We start from the raw sequence: 19560 nt of genomic DNA, 5'->3' as shown, positions 1-19560 counted from the left end.
GAGTACCAACTGTACAAATATCGATCGTACGAGCCACGCTAGAATGCGAGAGAAACTCGTGGCTCACCTGTTCACGTTCTGCCGTTGCTCAAAGTATTCGTATTCCGTGTCCGGATACGGTAGATTGTCGTCCTCGTCTTTCCTGCACTTTCTGCCGCACAGATAACCAGCCACGAAACCGACCAGCAGAGCTGCCAACGCTCCGGCCACCACGGCCATCACCAGAGTCTCGACGGAATATTGCGGCGGTGGCGAATCTGCCGCGGACACCTCGGGACCTGGATAGAGTAAAACGTTGATTATTTCGAAGCGGTGGCGTTCTGTTCGATCCGTGTACACTGGGATATTTCTCCGATTTCGTCAAACCCATCCCAGATAAAAATGAATTGTTACCAGGAAAAGGTAGAGCGATGAGAGAATAATAAACCGCCCTTTTTTTTCGTTGAGCGGTTCGATTGTGGTCATTTATTACTACACTGCGGATTTTATACATTTACGAGTAAAATGAGACGGTCTAATTTAAAACAGTAAACTTTATGTACATGTAAGACTGTCCACATGTACGCTGCTGCTAGTTTATTACAATCATGAAAGAAAGAAAAGATTGCCTATTTACCTCCAGTTTCTTGCAGTTGACGCCAACAATTTTTATTTTGCATAAATATCCGCAGTCTATTTATTACAGTCAGCGCTACCAGGTCAAGTGGATTGAAGGACAAATAGTGGGGGAAAGGGTAACCCAGATAGTGACGTCACGATTCGTGTCGAGGACGGGAGTCCTATAACGACCCTACAGTACGTATCATGACGTCACTGGTTACCCCTCTGTTGTAATGTATTCCCTCGAAGGGAAGTTTTACGGCAACACCGATTACTAGACTGCAGATTTGTATGCAACATGTAGGGTTTTATATGTATTTCTATATATTTTGTATATGGCAGTGGTCCCCAACCCCCGGTCCGTGGATCAAATGGTACCGGGCCGCCCAAGGAACATTAAATACAATTAAATTAAAATTATTAAATCAGAACAATCTGAAATATAAATTAAAAATTATCAAACGTTGACCGGTCCGCGGCGATAAAAAGGTTGAGGAGCACTGGTATTTATATGGAACAGAGTGCGGGCCATCTATTGTGGGTCTTTGGTACGCACGCGTAAAGCGCACGGTAGTCTCTGTCCGAACGTTACATTGCTCAGAACGTTTATAATGTATTTTATTCAAATTATTCTTAATATATATATATATATATATATATCCAAAACCCTGTGCACATTTATTTAAATAACCAACACAAAATAAAGATTGTCGAAGTCAATTGTAAGAAACCGAATTCATAGGAAAATACATTTTCCCTTTTAATCATCTTAAGGAGTCGAAAACAATGTAACACTGTCCTTAGACTCTTTTACCGTTTCTCAGTTTTATATTTGATCTATTGATTTTTGCTATGAACGCATAAAATTCGCAGTCTACTGCTGCAGATATCCTATCGATTTTCTTCGCGTCAGCTTTTGAAGCTTGGAGGAATATTATCCGGAGATGTGATCGCCTGGCATACCTGAATTATCCTGCTCCTCGTCTTGCATGATGTTGATGATCTCCCCACCGGGGCCTTCTTTGTTGGGGATCATCGAGTCCTGAGGGAATTTGTTCTGGTTCGCGGAGATGGCGCCCACGCTGCCCGCATCCTTGCCCAGGCCTTTGCTGGGAGGACAGGAGGCGTGCATCCCGGTGGCGACACTCTGCAAGAATCTGCTGGCATCGGTGGCCGCCGGGCCCACCAGGGCCCTGCATTTGCCCTCCATCTTATCCCAGGCGCAGTACGGATCTTGAAGTGCCACACACTCGCCGCACGACAAGATCCTGTCGCTGTAACAGCGGTGAAGCCTGAGGGCCTGAACCTGGCTGTCCGCTATCACGACCAATCTGCCGTCTTCGAGACCGTCGCCGGCCTGCGAGGCCCTAACCACTTTGATGCCGCGGACCGGCACCGTTGACGGGAACGCCTGGATCTCCTCAATCACCACCGGGCTGACCTTCAGGTGAGTGTCCGCGGAGTCCGCGTTCACCGCCTTGATCACCTTCCCGTTGTCCGTGCCGATGAACAACACGTCGTACGTCTTGCCGCCGGGAGTTTTCACTTGAGGGTCCACAGCGATCTGCGTGAATCTGTAACTGTTTCGCGAGAACGCCTCTGTTAAGCTCTGTGCACGCTTACCGACATCGTCTGCAGGCATGTGTACGGTAGTGATGGGCATACAATACTCTGTCTTGCAAGTTTTCAAACAAATCAATCATCACGGAGTTTCGAATCAATTCGATATTTATTCGAAATCAGAAACTCTTGAAAGTTTGAAAGTCTTGAAAATTTTAGAAGTCTTGATAATCTTAATAAATGTTATTCTTTTGAGAATCTTGCAAGTTTCGAATGTCTTGGAAGCTTGGAAAATCTAGGAAATCTTGAAGGTCTTGAGAATTTAATTACGTCAAGTTTCATGAGCTTTAAACACTAGCTTTAAATCGCTTGTTACACAAATTACAGTCTGTCAGTCCATCCAGTTTTGGCGTCCAACAAATTGTAATGAATAATACAAAATAACACTATTATTTTAACATGAATAAAACAACAGCAAAAATACCATAATAAAAATATTTTTTGTAATAATTAAGGTATGTACTTTTCTAATATATAAATCAGTGTAATTCCAAGTATTAAACAACACTTTAACGAAAACTAGCACGTCTACAGTGGACGGTCTACTAACAACTCACACGGAATATAAAGCGTAGCCATACGCGTTGTTGATATTATGCAAACAGACATGCGGACTGCGTGATTTTCAATGCTGACACGACGTAATCATTGTTTTGTGTGATAGATGTAACATTTCAAACCATTTAAAGTTTTAAGGCTTTCAAGATTTTCAAGACTGCGAAGACTTTCAAGACGTCCAAGAGTTTTAAGAGTTCTAAGTTTCGAATTATGTTGCAAGTGATTCGACTTTTTTGTTGTAACTATTGGATCGAAGCGATTCATCACTATGTGTACGCATACAAGGTCTGTAGGTGTCCGAGGATTCTCCGCAGAGAGTTCGCAGACCAGTCTTTTATCTTTGTAGACAATGTGCAGCAGTCGTGCAATTAACACGTGGTCGAATAAACAAGTTTCGTCATTTATTGAACGTTTCCACTGAAACGACTGTTTGCGGATCGTAAAAAGTTCCGAGTACGAGAATCGCAATAAAAAAGAGTGGCCGGACATTTTATTGAAGCAGGAATTGAATTTTCTTTCGCACCAATTTTGTCTGATAAAATTTCAAAATCACTCTTCTACATTCTTACCAAATTCTTAAACCCATAGTTTTCATATTTTGGTATAGCTTTCACTTAAACATTTACGTATCCATAAACTTTCCTCAAAATCGGTCGACGTTGCAATGAGCAACAAACGTTTAAAGATGGTAAAAATTGCAGTTCACGATTTTCAGCCTGTAACTGCAACAAATCTATGGATTCTTACATCTTTCAATGTCTGTCGTTTTTTTCCGCATCAACCGATTTCAATGAAACTTTCACAATACGTATAATTGACATAGATCTACAACACATACGTTTTAAATATTCAATATAAGCCCACATAAAAAAGTTGTATTTTGTCTACAATTCCGACCAATTGCAATTTTTGGAAAAATTCCTTTCGACTTCGTGTAGTAAACCAATTGTATAGCCTAATATTAAAACGCTTATCGTCTTTTTGAGAGTGTCCGAAAATTAGTGGGAGTCCCTGTATATCCTGCCAAACCAGTAACAATAACCCCGTTCAACGACATGGCTGGAGAAACTAAAATATCATTCCAAATGTGGACACGTGACATTATAGGGAAGAAACGACTTGTATGCAGACTGTCTGCAGAGAATGTCTGTGAGTTTGTATATGGTTCTAGCTGTCGTCGTGAGAAACTCGAGAAGCGAGAGAACGAGGAGATGGCGATCTTACTGGAAGCTGGTGCGTATGACGATCGGTTGTCCGAAGAAGCTCGGTACCAGATCGTCCATCAGGGAGTGCGTGTGAATGAAATTGAGCGTCAAATCAGGCAACGAGCGAGAGTCGTTGACGCACTGTCCGGGTCTCGGGTCGGGGACCTTGGTGCTCTGCACGGGCAGCCAATTCGAATTGATGGCGCTCTGCTCCTTGAAGTTCCCTTTGAACGTGTCCGTGATGTCCTGCAAGGAGAACGCGCAAACGGCCGAGCCACTGATGCTGTTCACCGGTGTGGTGAACGTGCCGTATATCAACTGCGCCGACTTATTGCCGTACTGGCCCGATATCAGTTCCGTCGTTGATTCTGCAAATAACGTTCGCTCTGTAATTTCGAGGCTCTTTGTTTGCGCGCGCGGGTTTGCCCGCGACCGTAGACGTTTACGACCCGGCCGGTGGAAATTTATTTCCCTGTCCCTCCGCGGTTCGGGCAAACGCGCCGCTTTTTTAAAATCGATGACTCTGCTGCCCATGGTCGCGCGCGTATTCGATCCCCGATCTCTCCACTCGTCTTATCGATTTCACCTGGGGAAAATGCTGCGGTGTCAAAATCCTTCTTCTCCCTGTTCAGCGCGGCGGAGAGAACGGAGATCGATCGCGAAACCCGATAGCGGCGTCCACAAAGCCAACGGTCTACTTACGTATTTCATTGAAGTAAAAAGGAAAGTCTCCGGTAACGGAGCAATTGAGTCGGGACTTTAGGAACGAGGTCCACCTATTGCGATAACGATGAGGACCACCTCGGTCGAGTTTACAGACTCTCGCCACGCGAGAATAGACGGTCTGAAATCGAAAAGAGAGACGCTCTGGTCATGAAAAGGTACGCAAAGCTCCCTCGGAGCAGTTGGTGTATTGCGCGCTTAAACCCTTCACGTTTCTACGTCGATGTCGCGTTTCGCTCCAGCTAGTCTCACATCGAAAGCGAGAAATGATTGTCGGTCACGTCAGGGTAACCCATTAATTTTATTATAGACTAATGCTCGGTTTAATTTCAATTCTTTCTGAAGGCACCACTAGGTTGGGAACTCGGGAGTCGATTAGGCTATGGTTGATGGTTTTGTCTACAAATCCCCAACGTAGATTTGTGTCATTTCGTGTGTCGGATTACTCTGACTATGTACCAGCTGGAACGAAACGGCAAAAGTTGCGAAGACCGCAAATGGTTAGCGTCGTGAGGCTCGATAAGATCAAATGCCGCTCCTGCGAATCTCCCCGCGGTCCTGTATTACGCGTACGTCTCGTACAAACGTGCGTGCGTGCGTCGATGCGTCTTCGTCGGCGGTGTAGAATTGCAGGCGATAGCGAGTCACGAGCAACGGAAACCAGATCCGGCCGTGGCTCCGGCGGTCTCTTTGACGATAAATTGGAGCGGAGTTTCTCGGTAGAGGACGCGCCTCCCGGATACAAGTTTTCCGTGTCGCTCGTCGAAAATGATTTGCCGATGAGAAAGCAGACGCGGAGAGAGAACGAGCTTCGAGAGAGCTCTCGAAAGCCCATCGGTCTCCGTGACAGCCGCGAAACGGAAAGAAAGCGCCGTAAACCGAGCCGAATCGACTCAATCGACGCAACGCGACGCGGGCGCGCGATAAACTACGTGCTCCGAGCTATACTGCTCGCGGAATGCTCCGATCGTTCAAACTTGCCGAACGTTTAATCGTCGACGATTTTCCGTTCGTTTCCGAAATGGATTCTGAACGCGTTCCTCTTCCGCGAGACTAATCGCGCAATTAGACGGGCGCAAACTACTTACCTTGCCGCAATTGATATATTCTACAGCGGTTTCCCGGAAGAAGAAGTAGACGAAGTCTCCCTGGGACATGGAACTCACGAAGTTCGGCGCTGCAATTAGAATGCACATGCGTTACAACGTTACAAGGCTATTATCGTTATTACGTGGGACGCGGATAAACGGCGGCCGTAAAGTTCTCTTCTAAATAAACGGTCGCAAGATAACTAGTTGGCCCCGGGGAAAGGGGAACGACGACCCGGAGCGCGGTGAATTCGCCGATTTTCGGAATCGGAGAACCGAGCGGAAGGAGGCGCGAACGGGATACGTCGGGATCCGTCGACTACTGAAGACAATGAAATTAATATTTTAGCAGCTGTAGCTGTCAATCCACATGTGAGTACGAGAGAAATTGCCCGAGAAGCAAGCATGAGTCAATGTAGCGTAATACGAGTTCTGGCCCGACATTTTCATCCGTTTCACATATCGCTACATCAGGAATTCATCAGGTTTTTTCTGTTTGTGACTCATGTGAGTCCCACTGAATCATTCAACTTTGCCCTTCAGACATTTGACGTATCTTTAAAAACCACAAAGATATTTGAGGTGGCAACGTTAGGTGACTCACCCTGTATAAAATATACAGATTATGTCTCTGTGACTTGCACGAAGATCAAGTTATGCTGTCCGCCAATCAGAAGCGATCACAAAAATCACCGTGATTGGAAACGAACGTGATCGAATGTAACGAGTGATCGAAAACTAGCATTTCATGCGATCCCTAGTATCGATCGCCCGTTAGAAAATCATTTTTACCCCTCACACGAAATCACTTCCAATTACCGTTGGCCTCGGCGGGGATCGATTTTCCGCGCGAGGCGGAGAGCGTTTCCAACGACGTGACGCATTGTGAGAATAAGCCGCCCACGAATACGTAAGAACCCTTTTATTTTCTCGGTTATTTGAGCGCTGTCGCGCGGTTCTCCGTCCGACTGTCTCCTCCCTCGTTCTCGATTGTTCCCTCTTCTTCTACATCGTTGCGCGGCCCGCTCCCCCTCTATCTCCGCCGCTTCGGTTGTCGCGCACAACCGCCCGATAAAGTGGGAAAACTTTATCGATTTATTAACTTGACAGGGTTTTCATAAGCTTCTTAGGATTCATAAAGTAATATTAATCTCGCGCGGCGTGGCGTGGCTCGGCGCGGCGCGGCGCGGCGCGTCGGTATATCCGAACGAACCCGCCGCGCTCCGTCCCATAAATTCACTGTCGTTTTCTCTCCCTCGGCTGCCCTCTCGCCGTCTCTCAACTCTCTTTCTCTCTCTCATCACCCTTCCGATATTCAACCATCGTTCCACCTCGTCGTCCAGCTGTCTTGCTGTCTTTCTTTCTTTCCTCCCTCGGATCGAGAGTTCGACGAGTTGAAAACAGGAGGAGAGACAGATCGAGAACCGCTTCCCTTTCGCATCTTCCGCTTTTTTCGCGGTTGTTCCCACGATTAGAAGAATGACCGACATCGGTCGAAGACGCGGCTAGATCGTGGTCAAATTCGTCGACGTCTCCGTCGAGTCCGACGGATGCGGGCGGAGGAATGTTGTTACCATCGACCGTAGCCGAGATAACGAAACGATTCTGTGCAGTCGTGTCGCCGTAACCGTAAACGATTCACCGTCGACAACGACGACGACGACGATGTTGGAAGTAATTGTTGACGCGCGAGGGAACTCGAGCCAAGAGTTCCGAGCGTTCACGGAGCTCGGACGAGCGACGGGAAAGGAGAGGCAAGAGACGAAGATAAAAAGGGGAAATTGAATTTTCAACGAACGGAGGGAAAATCAATATTATCCAGCGGCCGGAGAAACTTGATTAACGCTCGTACACCGTTCAATTAAAATACTCTGACGGACGAGTCAACCCCTGGAACAAGGTGACGTATCAGTTTTATCGGTCTCTGGTCTCCGGAGGCGTTTCGTGTAAGCCGAACCCTTAGCGAATCGCCTTCGAATCGTCGCGATCGCGAGGCCTTCTTAAATATTACTGTGACCGTACGTGTGTCGCGAGGCTGTCATCCCTCGCTATCTGGACCATAATTCTTACTTAGGTCGATCCCGAAGAAAATTCGACCCTTCGCCGGAATCGCTGGGGAACCGTAATTCACGCCGCTGTAGCGTTTTTTTAACAACGGTCGCAGGAGAGCGAAATTCACGAGGAATCGTCCGATCAAACGGTTAATAATAACGATTCGCGAAAAAGGAAACTCGTTGGACGGGGTGGAGAGGTAGATCGCGCAGCTTCGAGCTCTTTGATCCGGATTAAAATTTCCTATCGACGACGCACGGAGACGCGAAGCAGCAGCCGTTGCTCCGTCATTACTACATATGTATACAGATACACGGAAGGGTCGTCGAATAATCTCCGCGAACGCCCGGACCCTGCGCAATCCGCGTACACGCACGGTTAATCTCCGAATTACACCGTGCAGACTAAAGCCGGCGCCGCTTCCTCGTTGCCACGGAATCACGGGGCTGATCGCGACGCTGCCGAGTATCTAATTTCTCGGTTCGTGACTTCGGGTCAGGATTTTCAAAGTCGAGAGCCGTCCATGCGATAGCTTCGAAACTTGCCCCTGCAAACAGCGATTCGACGACACGCGACGGCGCGGATATTATATGTACCAGCGTCACCGAGCGACTCGGCCGCCTGGACGCTTTACGCCCCGCGTACCCGTCGTTTACATAAACGCAAACGATTTGCGGCTCCGCGCGAATTACAGTGAAGTCTTCATCTAAGTCCGATCCTCGATCCTCGACCCCGATTGGAACAAAAGGACAGCGCATGTAAACGCGGGCCACGCGGCCGAAGGCGCAACAAGAAATAGTGTATCAGTCAGTCAATACTAGTGCAATAATTAAACTTGTTTATTCTTTACTTATTTTTAATGAAATTTTACCAATTTATTTGCGACATTTTTCTAATTAAAACGACACCAAACAAGATACGATTCGGCCCAAATTTACTGTACATATGTGAAGCATAATTTATCATATATTTAACATATGCTATGGCAAGTTAACTGAGCTACAGCCCCTTGTAGGTTTTTCAACGACTCGTTTCAATTAAAAAAATGTGACAACTATCATGAGACAGGTGCTACAAGAAGAAAATTGAAAATAAAAATGTTAGCATCGCATTGGTATTTTAAACATAAGTTTTTAATTTTTGCCGAGCGTCGCGATCGCTGTTTCTCTTTCTTTTTCGCTCGTTATTTCCTTCTATGTCCTAAACTTACTATGTACCGTCAATTAAACCACTAAATACAGTTCAAATTATACCATGTTTAGTGGCATTTTAATCAGAACAATATCACGAATAAGTTAGTGAAAGTTCAATAAAGAATAATGAGAAATAAAGAAGTTTTGTAATTGGACTTCACACCGATATACCCGAGCCGAGATCAGATTACTACAGTGGAGGGGATATTTCTTTTGCGTTTATCGTGTACGGCCTTTTTGCGATTGTAGAAGATTTACTGTACCACGAGGCCGGCCAGGACCCTCGACAATCGAGAGGAACGATTTATTCCCATTACGGTCGATTTGGTAATCTTTCAACCACCGCCGCCGCTTCACGCCGTTACGCGGATTCGTGCGAGAAATTTTCTCTTTAATTTCGAACAGGGCCGGTCGTTCGCGGTTCGCTTAAACAGTAGAAAAGTGGAAAGTTTTCTCTCTCCCTCTCCGGCGAACAACGACGGGCGCCGTTTAGTATATCGAGCGATAAATTCCTTGAAACGACCGCGTTCCACCGACCTCCTTCCGCTATCAAAAACACACCAGCTGTTTACTCTTTGCACACACCGTGCCCGTTCACTACCATTATTTTAATATTTAATCGCGCATTAACATCGACGTGTTCCGCCGCCAATCCGTCGATCTACGCGCACGGTTCGCGCGCAACGTTATCGGGAATGGTTAATTTCTGTAGTTTCTCCTGCTCGTTTCCGGTGGTTATAGAACAATGAATTCATCTCGCCGAGTATTATTAGACCGCGGAATTTATGCATTTACAACGAATGACGGAGACGAGTTGATGCACTTAAAATAGTACATAACACGATTACAAGAATTTACGAATGCCAATATACTATTCTGAACTTACTAAGAGCATTTTCAACAATTTTTGAACGGTCTTTTAAAAATGTAATTACGAAACTGCTGTGAATATCTCCTCTTTACATCGATAACAAAACTGTAGAATAATCAAATTGTTAAATTATCATTTCGGTTGGCTACGCGAGGGTTAAAGGAACTACCGTTCCTTGCAATTGATGTAGAGAATTTCGATGTAGCATAAAGATCCGCGGTCTAATTATTATGGATAATTGGCAGTGCCCGTGTCTTTGGTCTGGACGATCGAACTCACCGTTGAGGCTTTTCGAGTCGTACTGCTCGGTCTGCAACGGTTCTCTGTAAATGATGGGGTCCATTCCGGCGAAATCGGCCACCGTGCCGGTGTACAGTTCCCCGTCCACGTAGACGAAGGTGCTGTTGTGTCGGGGGTCGTACGGGCACATCGCTTGGCCCCCCTTTTCCTTCACCATCGTGTAATTGCCGGCGTAGACGCCGTAGTCTCGGCACATCGGCTTGAACGCGTTAGTCGCGCACACCAGCAACGTGCTGGGCTCTGTCTTCACCAGGATGCGAATGTAGTTCTGGCAATTCTCTTCGGGAGTGCCTTTGACCAGGCACATCTTCACGTCAGTGTCGGTCGAGTACCAAATCAGCCTCTGCTGCTCGGTCAGGTCGGTTAGGCTCAGGTTGTGCACGACATTTCTGCAACGAGAACGAGAACAAGAAGAACGAGAAGAAGAAGAAGCAGGAGAAGAGGGCGGGGAACGTAGAAGAGAAGGAGCGGAAGGATCGAGGAGAACGAGAGGCCGAAGGAGAACAGTAAGAAGAGGTTTCTGGGATTGAACGGTTCGAGTGGCAGGTTCCCCTTTGTGCGCGACAGTCTTTTCAACGTCGACTGAATAGCTCGAGCGGTTCGTCGAATGATGAAAGATCCTAGAAGCGAGTCCTAGCTCGATAATCGCGTGACGGATTCTTTGTTTCCTCGCGATCGATCGAAACTTTCGGCCTCGAATTTCCAACGAATACAGCCCCCGCACGTTTACGCTACTGCACGCAGTGGCGCGGCTGGAGGTATTTTCTTTTCGACAAAGAATATTCCTGATCGAGCATTAATCACCGCGGTATCGACGGCATCTCTCGCGTCCTCTTACATCTTCCGCTTATCCAACGCGACGCGTCGAACCGACGCGACGCGGAAAAAAGTCGATCGAAGGGACCGACGCGACGTGACGCGACGCGACGACCGTGCGACGGAACCGCGGAGGATTCCAGCTGCGCGGCACCCCGATCCGTTTATTACAAGCGGGGATAGATTTATGGCGCGCGACTCGAGATTAATATTCCCGGTTCGAATCTCCCGTCGGCCATTTCCCGTGTCGCCTCGCGAACATTTTCCCGGCCGCGACTTCGACAACGATTTAACGCTCCCCGAAGCGGCGATGCTCGACGCCGCGCCCGACAAATCTCGGCCGGGTCGCGACGAGATGACGGGCAAAAAGCGCCCGGAACCCGACGACCCGGCAAATCGATGGAACAATTAGCGTAATTCGAGCATCGGCGATGTCGGTGGCAGCGACCGGCACACGCCCGGTGACGCGGTCGACCCAATTATCGCGATTTCGTTTGGCTGTCGCGCGAGGAGCCCGATCGATCGGCCGAGGACGGGATCCTGCGCGGCTCGATCCATGAAGGCGCCGCGCAACGAGACGATTTAACATCGGTAAAAAATCTGTAACTTTGATGAATTTTTGGAAAATTAATACTATCTCTATAAATAGGAATTTAGATTGAATATAGATATTCATATTTCTACATAAATCCGTAATCATAAAATCAATATGATAATGATACTAATTTCGACAAGAACGACTTGTTATTGTGTGTGTGTGTGTGTGTATATATATATATATATATATATATATATATATATATATATACATGGCCTAAAATTTTATTACCTATATTATCGAATCCGTTGTTAAGTTACTGCATAAAAGAATCCATTAAATTCATAATAAACAAAGTAAATGAGAGTAAAAAAACATAAAACGTCGATGTTGACTGCGAATGAAATCTGACAAGGTAAAAGTTCTGTCGGATAATTATAGGTTTCTATTAGAGAGGATTTCCACGCTGCTACGTCCCGAAAAATCAACTTTTATGCACATTATAATATTCTTAACAAATAAACTTCTGTTTTGTCCTGGATATAGATATTAATATAATTCATTTTTATTTATAACGTTACGAAAATGGATTTTTGAGCTCGGTCAGATCGTCTCGTCTCAACTATGCGCCAGTTACGACACCCTGTTGCGGGGCATCCCGACGCCTGCCGCGACGGATCGAGGGTATTTCGCTCGGAATGAAAACGAGAATTCTTGGCGCCGTATCTCGCCTTTTAATTACAAGTAACGTCTTTCTCCGTTTCGCGAGGCGAAACTTTTTTAAGAGATTCACCGAGAGCCGCGGCGCGGCGGCTGGAGGCGGAACGCGTTGTTCGGTGCTTCGGATTCGAAGGTTCGCGAAATAAAGAGTACGAAGAAGTTTCTAAATAAAGTTGCTCGATCTCATTAACAGGGAAGAACAGCGACCCGTAGCCACCCTCGGCCGCGTCTCGGGATTCATCGCGCGAGCGGAAAGGAGAGGAGAATAGACGAGAGAAGAGGAGAGAGAGAACGGGTCGAAGCTTGAGATGGTGAATGCGGAGGCGTAAGTGAACTGAAAGAGAAGAGAGGGATAAGACTCGGGAAGAAGAAAGTCCGTGAAATCGAGCTTTCTCGTAAGAGGAAGGTACTCTGCGCACGTACACAACTGGAGGGCCCGACGAGATCGAGCTTGGTGGCCCGGCAACCGGCCAGCAACGGCCGACAGTGGCCGCCGACCGGCAGCCGCGAACAGTCTGCCGGGACCTCGATCACACCGGGGCCCTCGAACCGACGGCAAAGAACGGGAAGAAGAACCGGTCCTTTAATTAAAGCACTCGCTCCAAATGAATCCTCTATTTACCTTCCGCCGACCAGAAGATAGTTCCCGTCTCGGAGCACCAGCCGAAAGTAGTCTGTGTGCGTCTCGTTTCCCGTAAACCTGAACACATCTTCCGCACCTGGAAAAGAAAAGCAGAGAAGCGCCGGTTAGTTTTTGTTCCATCGTCTGAAAAGTGGAATTATCTTATTCATCTAATTAGTCGGCTCTCGACAACCCCTTTCGCGACGAATAGACCGGCTATTGGAGGACGAGTGACCAAGAAAGGAAGGAAGGAAAGGAAGAACGACGACAACCTGCGCGTCATTCGTCCTGTCCCCGTTCCCCGCAACGATCAGCCAGGAAGTCGGATTAATAAGCGTAATAAGCTCCTTTTGACCGCGAACTCGAGGAACAAAGCACCGATCGATCATTAACGGCTCTATCCCGGCGATCGAGAATTTTTCCAACCCCTGGAAAGCTCTACTTCATTATCCGCTAATTACCTATCTATTAGTCACTACGGTCACCTCACCCGTTCACGATCGATCGTTCCGCGCGTTTCCTTCGAGAAACCCCTCCCCCGTTTAAGACGGCAGGCAGTTTACTGATCTGGACTGTGTCGCTTAAAAATGCCATCTTCATTCGACTGTGGCTTCGAGGTGACCAGCGTTGCCAGAAAAAGTCTTCGCGTTTCTCTCTTCGGTATGAGGTTTCCCTATAGCGACTTCGAAAATATGTGACAGTGGATGGCTGGCAGATGCTAGCCGTGGTAAGTGGGAGCAATGTGACGTCACATATCTCCTCGTGCAGAGAGTCGCAAGAGGGGAATCGTGCCGCATTTAGTGGTAGAGGGGGAAGCATTTGGAGGGGAATACATAGCATCTGTCCCACTCCTTCCTATCAGTGTCGCCAGACCGGGGAAATTGAGGGGAACAGACAGTTACCCTCTCCCTGTCATTGTCGGATAAGTCACGTGGCATTGTGACACATGAATCTGCATGACGTCACGGGATCGGTGCTGTGGACACAGCTTCCATGCCGAAGTCAAAAGACTCATTTCCAGACTTATTCTATTTATAAACAAAGATTCGACCCGATTCTTCGCTGGGAAACCAACGACGAACGTCGCAACGTCTCTATGGGCGTTTCCACCGGATCTTGGCCGATCCTCCGTTTCAACGTATTCGCAACGCATCGCCGTAGCATTCGCTAAAAAGCCGGGCCGCCGTGATTCGTCGAAATTGGCCGACCTAAATTGCGAATCACCGGGGAATCCGCGGACGTGGAATCGCTCCGTCCGAGCCAGATCCTAATCGACGTCTCTCGTGATTCTGGCATAATTATCGGGGCGTTTCCGCGTTTCGACGTCAGTCAATGTCGCCGACCGGCCTCTCGTATCCGGTCGATGCAATTTAGGTCGGAGATAAGCACGCAACACCATCGACGGTAACAATGAACGGATGCGCTAAGGCGAAGGGGGGCTGCCATCGTGGAAGGACCTCCTCGACCCGTTCGGTCCGCTTCCCGAAGACGTTCGACAAAGTAATTAACACAATTCCGATCGGCTTCGATCGGATCCGTCGCGTTCTTCCTCTCGGATATCCGGTAACAACTGTCTCGGATAGAAGAACGACACAATACTTTCGAGGAAGTCACAGTGGCGGAAATAACGTTCCTCCGCACGACCTACGAGGAAGTAGCTGCGCGGTCTCTTTCGCGGATGGCTTTGAAATTAAACTGGGTAACCTGTAACTCCTAACGGACCTATAGTTGCTCCGTTATCGCTTCCGAAAATTAGCTGGTCGATTGCAATCGCGCGCGCCAGCCGATCGCGAAAAGACGGAGAACCGCACGGATCGTTGCCCAATCTAATTTCGCGCTCGCACGGAACTCGTCTGCATCAAACTCGACGAACGTGCTCGTTATTTCACTATCCTCGCTGTCTCGCGAACTCGCGCGCGTTAGTATGTGCATACCTATAATACGTTTCGATGGATGCGCGAACCGCCGAACGAGGCTGCCGTTCGGCGCATCGAGACGGGTCCCGGTGTCTCCTCGAATCGTACACGTCTAGATTCATCTCCGATTTATATACTTCGTTATAAGTAGACTGCGGATCTTTAGGCGTTTATGAAAAAAATATAATTGGGTGAAATATAGAACAGTAATAGATTAGAAAAATGTCAGGACACTGTAACGTTGTTTTTAATGTAACGAAGTCGTCAAGGGATGAAATCAATTTTTATTTTCAACCTGCTTCCCGTAATTAATGTAGAATATTTTTAATTTGCATAAAGATCCGCAGTCAAGTTAGGCGTTGGAACTTGTGAAAGTTTGTGGTCGGAACAATCTATCTGCATAATTAATATGTAATACGTGAGAATACTTTTGAATACACGTGTTTACTGGACGTCAGGGAGTTCCACCTAAGAGTTCTAATCGATTGAATTAAATTTTCGTAGAGATCTTAATTTTTTCTCCGTCGTGCAGGAGGGTTTACTGTATCTACGTATTCGCGCGATATTTCATCGTATCCCGAGCGGAGGCGGGCCGCATCGGAGCTCGCTGTCGGCCACGGTGGGACGATTGTTCGCGAACCGTTAAAAAATTGACCGGGGTGGATTTATCCGACAGCGGCGAGCCTCGGCGGGGCGAGGTCACAAATCACCTATATAAGTTTCCCGAGGCGCTGCCCTGTCGTGAAACGGTGGCCTCTCGCGTATCTGGAAATATTGAACGCGTCCAAGGCTGCGGCTGGACCGGCCAGCCGGTCGTCAAACTTCGCCGATCGAACTTTGCGAGATCGTTCTTGTTCGTGTCTCGACCAACGAGGCGAGTTCGAAACCCTCGGGTCATCGGTACACTAGATACCTGGGACAACGATGGATTTCGCAAAGATATATTTATGCGAAAGCAGTCCACATTTCAAAATACCACTAACTGTGGCGTCCATACAGCAAGGTGAAAGTCGTCGGACCACGGCGACAACAATGAATCCAATTTCTTCGGCTCGACAAATTCAAATTTGACTTTCCGAAGCTGACCTGAGCCGCGTGTGGTCGGCCTAAGCCGATGGACCAACGGTACGGCACGTTTTACCTTGGTTGTTGCCGTTCGTCGGGATACCCTTTTACACGCTCGAGTGATGGCGAGAGTAGTCGGTCGCTCTCCCATTTACGGGGAGAGAGTCGGAGATAAGGAAGACGGCCAATGAATTAATAAAGATGGAAGGAAGCCGACGCTTAGCGAGGGTGGATACAGAGGGTATCGGGCATCGAGCGTTCAGCTCGTTCCCGTGAAGTGGATTATCTCCTCCGGGTTGGCGGCGGTTCGCCGCACGAGTGGACCCGCGCGAGCCTCGGCCAGTTTACATACTGGGGGTTAAGGAAATGGGACGGGGAACGAGCGAGGGAAAGAGAGAGCGACGCGGAGAGATGCGGCGTTACGTCGAGCGAAAGTCATTAAAGTTTCGCACGTGCCAGGGTGACACGGGACTGCTGCGAACGACCCTAAGCCATTATTTTTTAACGGCCCCCCTGCAGCCGACTCTCTCTCCCTCTCTCTCTCTCTCTTCTCGGTGGTTAGGCATCTACGCACGCACACAGGTGGAACCGCAACAGTCTTGGACCCGCGGCTAAACCATGACTAATGAACGAGTCCATCAACCGACCGGGTTCTTTTCCGACGCTTTTATCGCGCCGGAAGCGAACCGAGCAAAAAACGACTCGGAGTCGCAGAAGTCGGTTTCGGAAGCGCGACGACCGAATCGCTTCAATTACCTTCGAGACGCGAGGACGACCGCTTTTCGAAGAGTCGTTCCGGCCGTCTGATGGATCCTCCCTCGACTCCTCAGCCTCCAATCGCGACGGTAAGTCGGGTTCTTTATCGCCTCGTCGCCGTGGTACGCGAGAAGTCAGCATTTCTGCCGACGATAATGGGGGACAAAGCGTCGATCGAGCGCGGAAGCGGAGAGATTCCATTCCGACGATGAAACGTCCAGGATTCAGGAAATTTTGATCAGAATCGAGAGAGAGAGAGAGAGAGAGAGAGCATCACGGTCCACGGTGTCACGAGGCGTTCGCGATCGACTCCCGGGCCCCTGATTTAAACGCGCCAGAACAAAACGAGTAGGCGAAAATATATCGAGCGAGGCTCTCGGGCTCTCCCGCGCAATCTACTTTATTATCCTCATCCGTGGTTCGGGCTCGCGCTCCCGCACTTGGCTTCCGCTCGCGCTTCGCATTTACGTCTCCGCGATGCCGCCCCTCGTAATTTAACTTTTAATTAAATTAGCCGCGGTTAGTTTTCCGTGTGCACGCGTTCCCCCCGCGTGGATCTCAATTTTCTTTGAAGAATCCGTCGCGGGGAACAGAGACGAACAAGCGGATTCCTGAAAAATTACCCTGCCCCGTGTTCGAGGCCAGTCATGCGAGCGTCCCCCGGCGATGCGGCGTTATGTCGTTGCGGCGCTAGAAGGCGTCGCGTTAGAAGAGCCAGCCGGGTGCACTCCAATTTCGTTGGGACAACACGTGCTTTCTTGGCCGGGGCAATCCCGGGAGAAACCCGGACGAGAAACGCCCGGGAACGGAAGCCGGGGAGGACGCGGCTCGCATGCGAGAAAAAACAATCGAGCCGAGAAAGATTCAAATCCGGCAGTGTTTTTTCTTCCCTCTCCGAGCTATGTAATCGGCTAGAGAACGAGAGTGGTGCCGTTCACAGGGAACGTTTCTCAACTGACGTCGCGTCGATCTACGTGACGTCGACCACCGCTTCCTCGAATACCCGTGTGTCCATATGTTACCAATTCTTCGGGCCAGCCATCTGTTCAACGAATCGTCGCGAGAGATCGTTTTTCATCTCTCCCTTTTTCAGAAATATAAGATTAGGTATTGCTTAAGTTAAATTTTTATTATTCAGAAATACTTAACAACTGTTACACGTTGTTACAATGTTACAATCAATCTAAAATCTCTGGGGTCTGTGAGACCACACCTAACTAACGCCGGGTTAAACCCAAAAACGCCAGACGCGTCGCGCCTGTGTGAATTGACCATACGCGAACCCATCATCGTCGGAGCGAAGAGCTCGGAGCGTTCTTTCCGATTCACGAGGATCGTTCGCCGGCTTCCCGATCGCGCAGTAAGCATTTTTTAACGGCGACTTGTCTTCGATTCGATTCCCCCGGCGATTCCACGACTCTGAAATAACCATGGAAACGGAAAACAATCTTGGCGCGATGAGGAGTGGCGGAAATTCGATATTCATGGGAGGAAAATCGCACGCGAGGCGGGGCGAGGCAAGACGCGATCTCCGCGAAACTGGGTTCCGTGTTTCCGACGCTATTCGTTGCATCGCATTGGTTCGGTTCGTCGACACCATCTGTACGAAGGGGCACGGTATTCGCGGAGGCATTAATAAAAGCGATCGCATTTCGAGCCGAGCTCGCGAATAACTCGATTTCCGGCGATCGTCGAAAATGGAGGCAGACGCGGTAAGGTTTTAGGAGCACCGTCGGTGCCAGCGGAGTGAGAAGAAATGTGGCCGCTGCCACGGTGCCCGCCGCCGCCAGGGACTACCTAAAAACGTACCGTACCGTAAAACGGTGGAACTTTGCCGCACGGGTTTGACCCTGGCATTTATCGCGTCGGTGCGCGCACCTCGGGAACGTATGTATGTATAGTTGCCAACGAACCGAACGAGTTCATCCTATCGCGCCGAGTTCTGCCTTGGTCTCGGGACTATTTCGAACCGGTCGGTATGGAGAGTAATAAAAAAACAAACTGATTCATTTAGGGTGCGTTCCGTTTCACGAATAATGCGCATAGACTGCATAGAAAACGTTTCATTCAATGCGCGCATCAGCAACGCACAGAATTCCCCAGATTCCCACCAGTTCTCTCGCATCAACCGTGCATCAGCTACGAGAATTCAGAAGTGATGCGTTTGATGCGTAGCCGATGCATTAGCGGTAGATTTGAAAAAAGCAGATGCAGGTAAAGCACATTGTGAAACAAAGCACAATTTTGTGAAGAAAGCAATGAAGTATTGACCTTGTTGCTTGACAAGGAAAGTGCTGTGAGGGCTACCATTGCGCGACAGTAACAAATTGCGAATACATACAGGGCAGAGCGTTATGAACAGGTCACTTGTATAACTCGCGTGCTTTTGAAGATAGAAGAAACTTACTTGGTATCGGGGCGCTCATAATCTGATGTTACTAATTAATTAGCTGAACTCTCTCGTTCTATGATGTGAAATTAGAAGATACATTAAGACTAAACCTACCAACACCGGTCACACGACCGGCTCCAGATTTCTTATTTCGCAATTATTGAAATCATAAAGATGCTTCGGTGGTAAACGATTAAATAAATACATTTAATAGCGGAGATATTATAATAAGAACTGCACAAAGTTCAAATAAATTTATATAATAAATTTTAAGATTTCGGCGCAGGGTTCGATCATTTATAGAAAACCAGCAAATCTGCAATTAATTAAACATGCTTCTTGACGTTTCGATCCTCAAATACATTTAATCTTGTTATTTTGATAAGGCATCATGTATCGGCTATTTTTAGAGCTCGGTAGGTTTAGCGTTAACGCGAGACGTTCTTTCACAATACAGCCCGAAATTGTGAGTGTCGAAGAACGCGGTAACGATTTAAGGGGATGCGAGTTCGATTCTGGAACGCT

The 19560-nt window shown here is 48.1% G+C and overlaps 1 protein-coding gene across 3 annotated transcripts in view; it reads right to left on the bottom strand.

Annotated features, from left to right (window-relative positions):
- Sema1a (semaphorin 1a) overlaps positions 1-19560 on the bottom strand; it is a 181099-nt gene that overhangs the window by 13156 nt on the left and 148383 nt on the right. For all 3 annotated transcript variants that reach the window (XM_076423157.1, XM_076423158.1, XM_076423159.1), the window contains 7 exons: positions 12907-13003; positions 10190-10599; positions 5795-5883; positions 4686-4827; positions 4003-4351; positions 1564-2180; positions 68-278 (listed from right to left, as the gene is read on the bottom strand). In XM_076423157.1, coding sequence (XP_076279272.1) covers positions 68-278; positions 1564-2180; positions 4003-4351; positions 4686-4827; positions 5795-5883; positions 10190-10599; positions 12907-13003 — 1915 coding nt within the window. The remainder of the gene's footprint in view (positions 1-67; positions 279-1563; positions 2181-4002; positions 4352-4685; positions 4828-5794; positions 5884-10189; positions 10600-12906; positions 13004-19560) is intronic.

The sequence above is a fragment of the Lasioglossum baleicum genome, chromosome 5 (assembly GCF_051020765.1).
Source record: "Lasioglossum baleicum chromosome 5, iyLasBale1, whole genome shotgun sequence".
In the NCBI taxonomy this organism is placed as follows: domain Eukaryota; kingdom Metazoa; phylum Arthropoda; class Insecta; order Hymenoptera; family Halictidae; genus Lasioglossum; species Lasioglossum baleicum.
The sequence above is the reverse complement of the archived record's forward strand: the minus strand, read 5'-3'. Positions and strand labels throughout refer to the sequence as shown.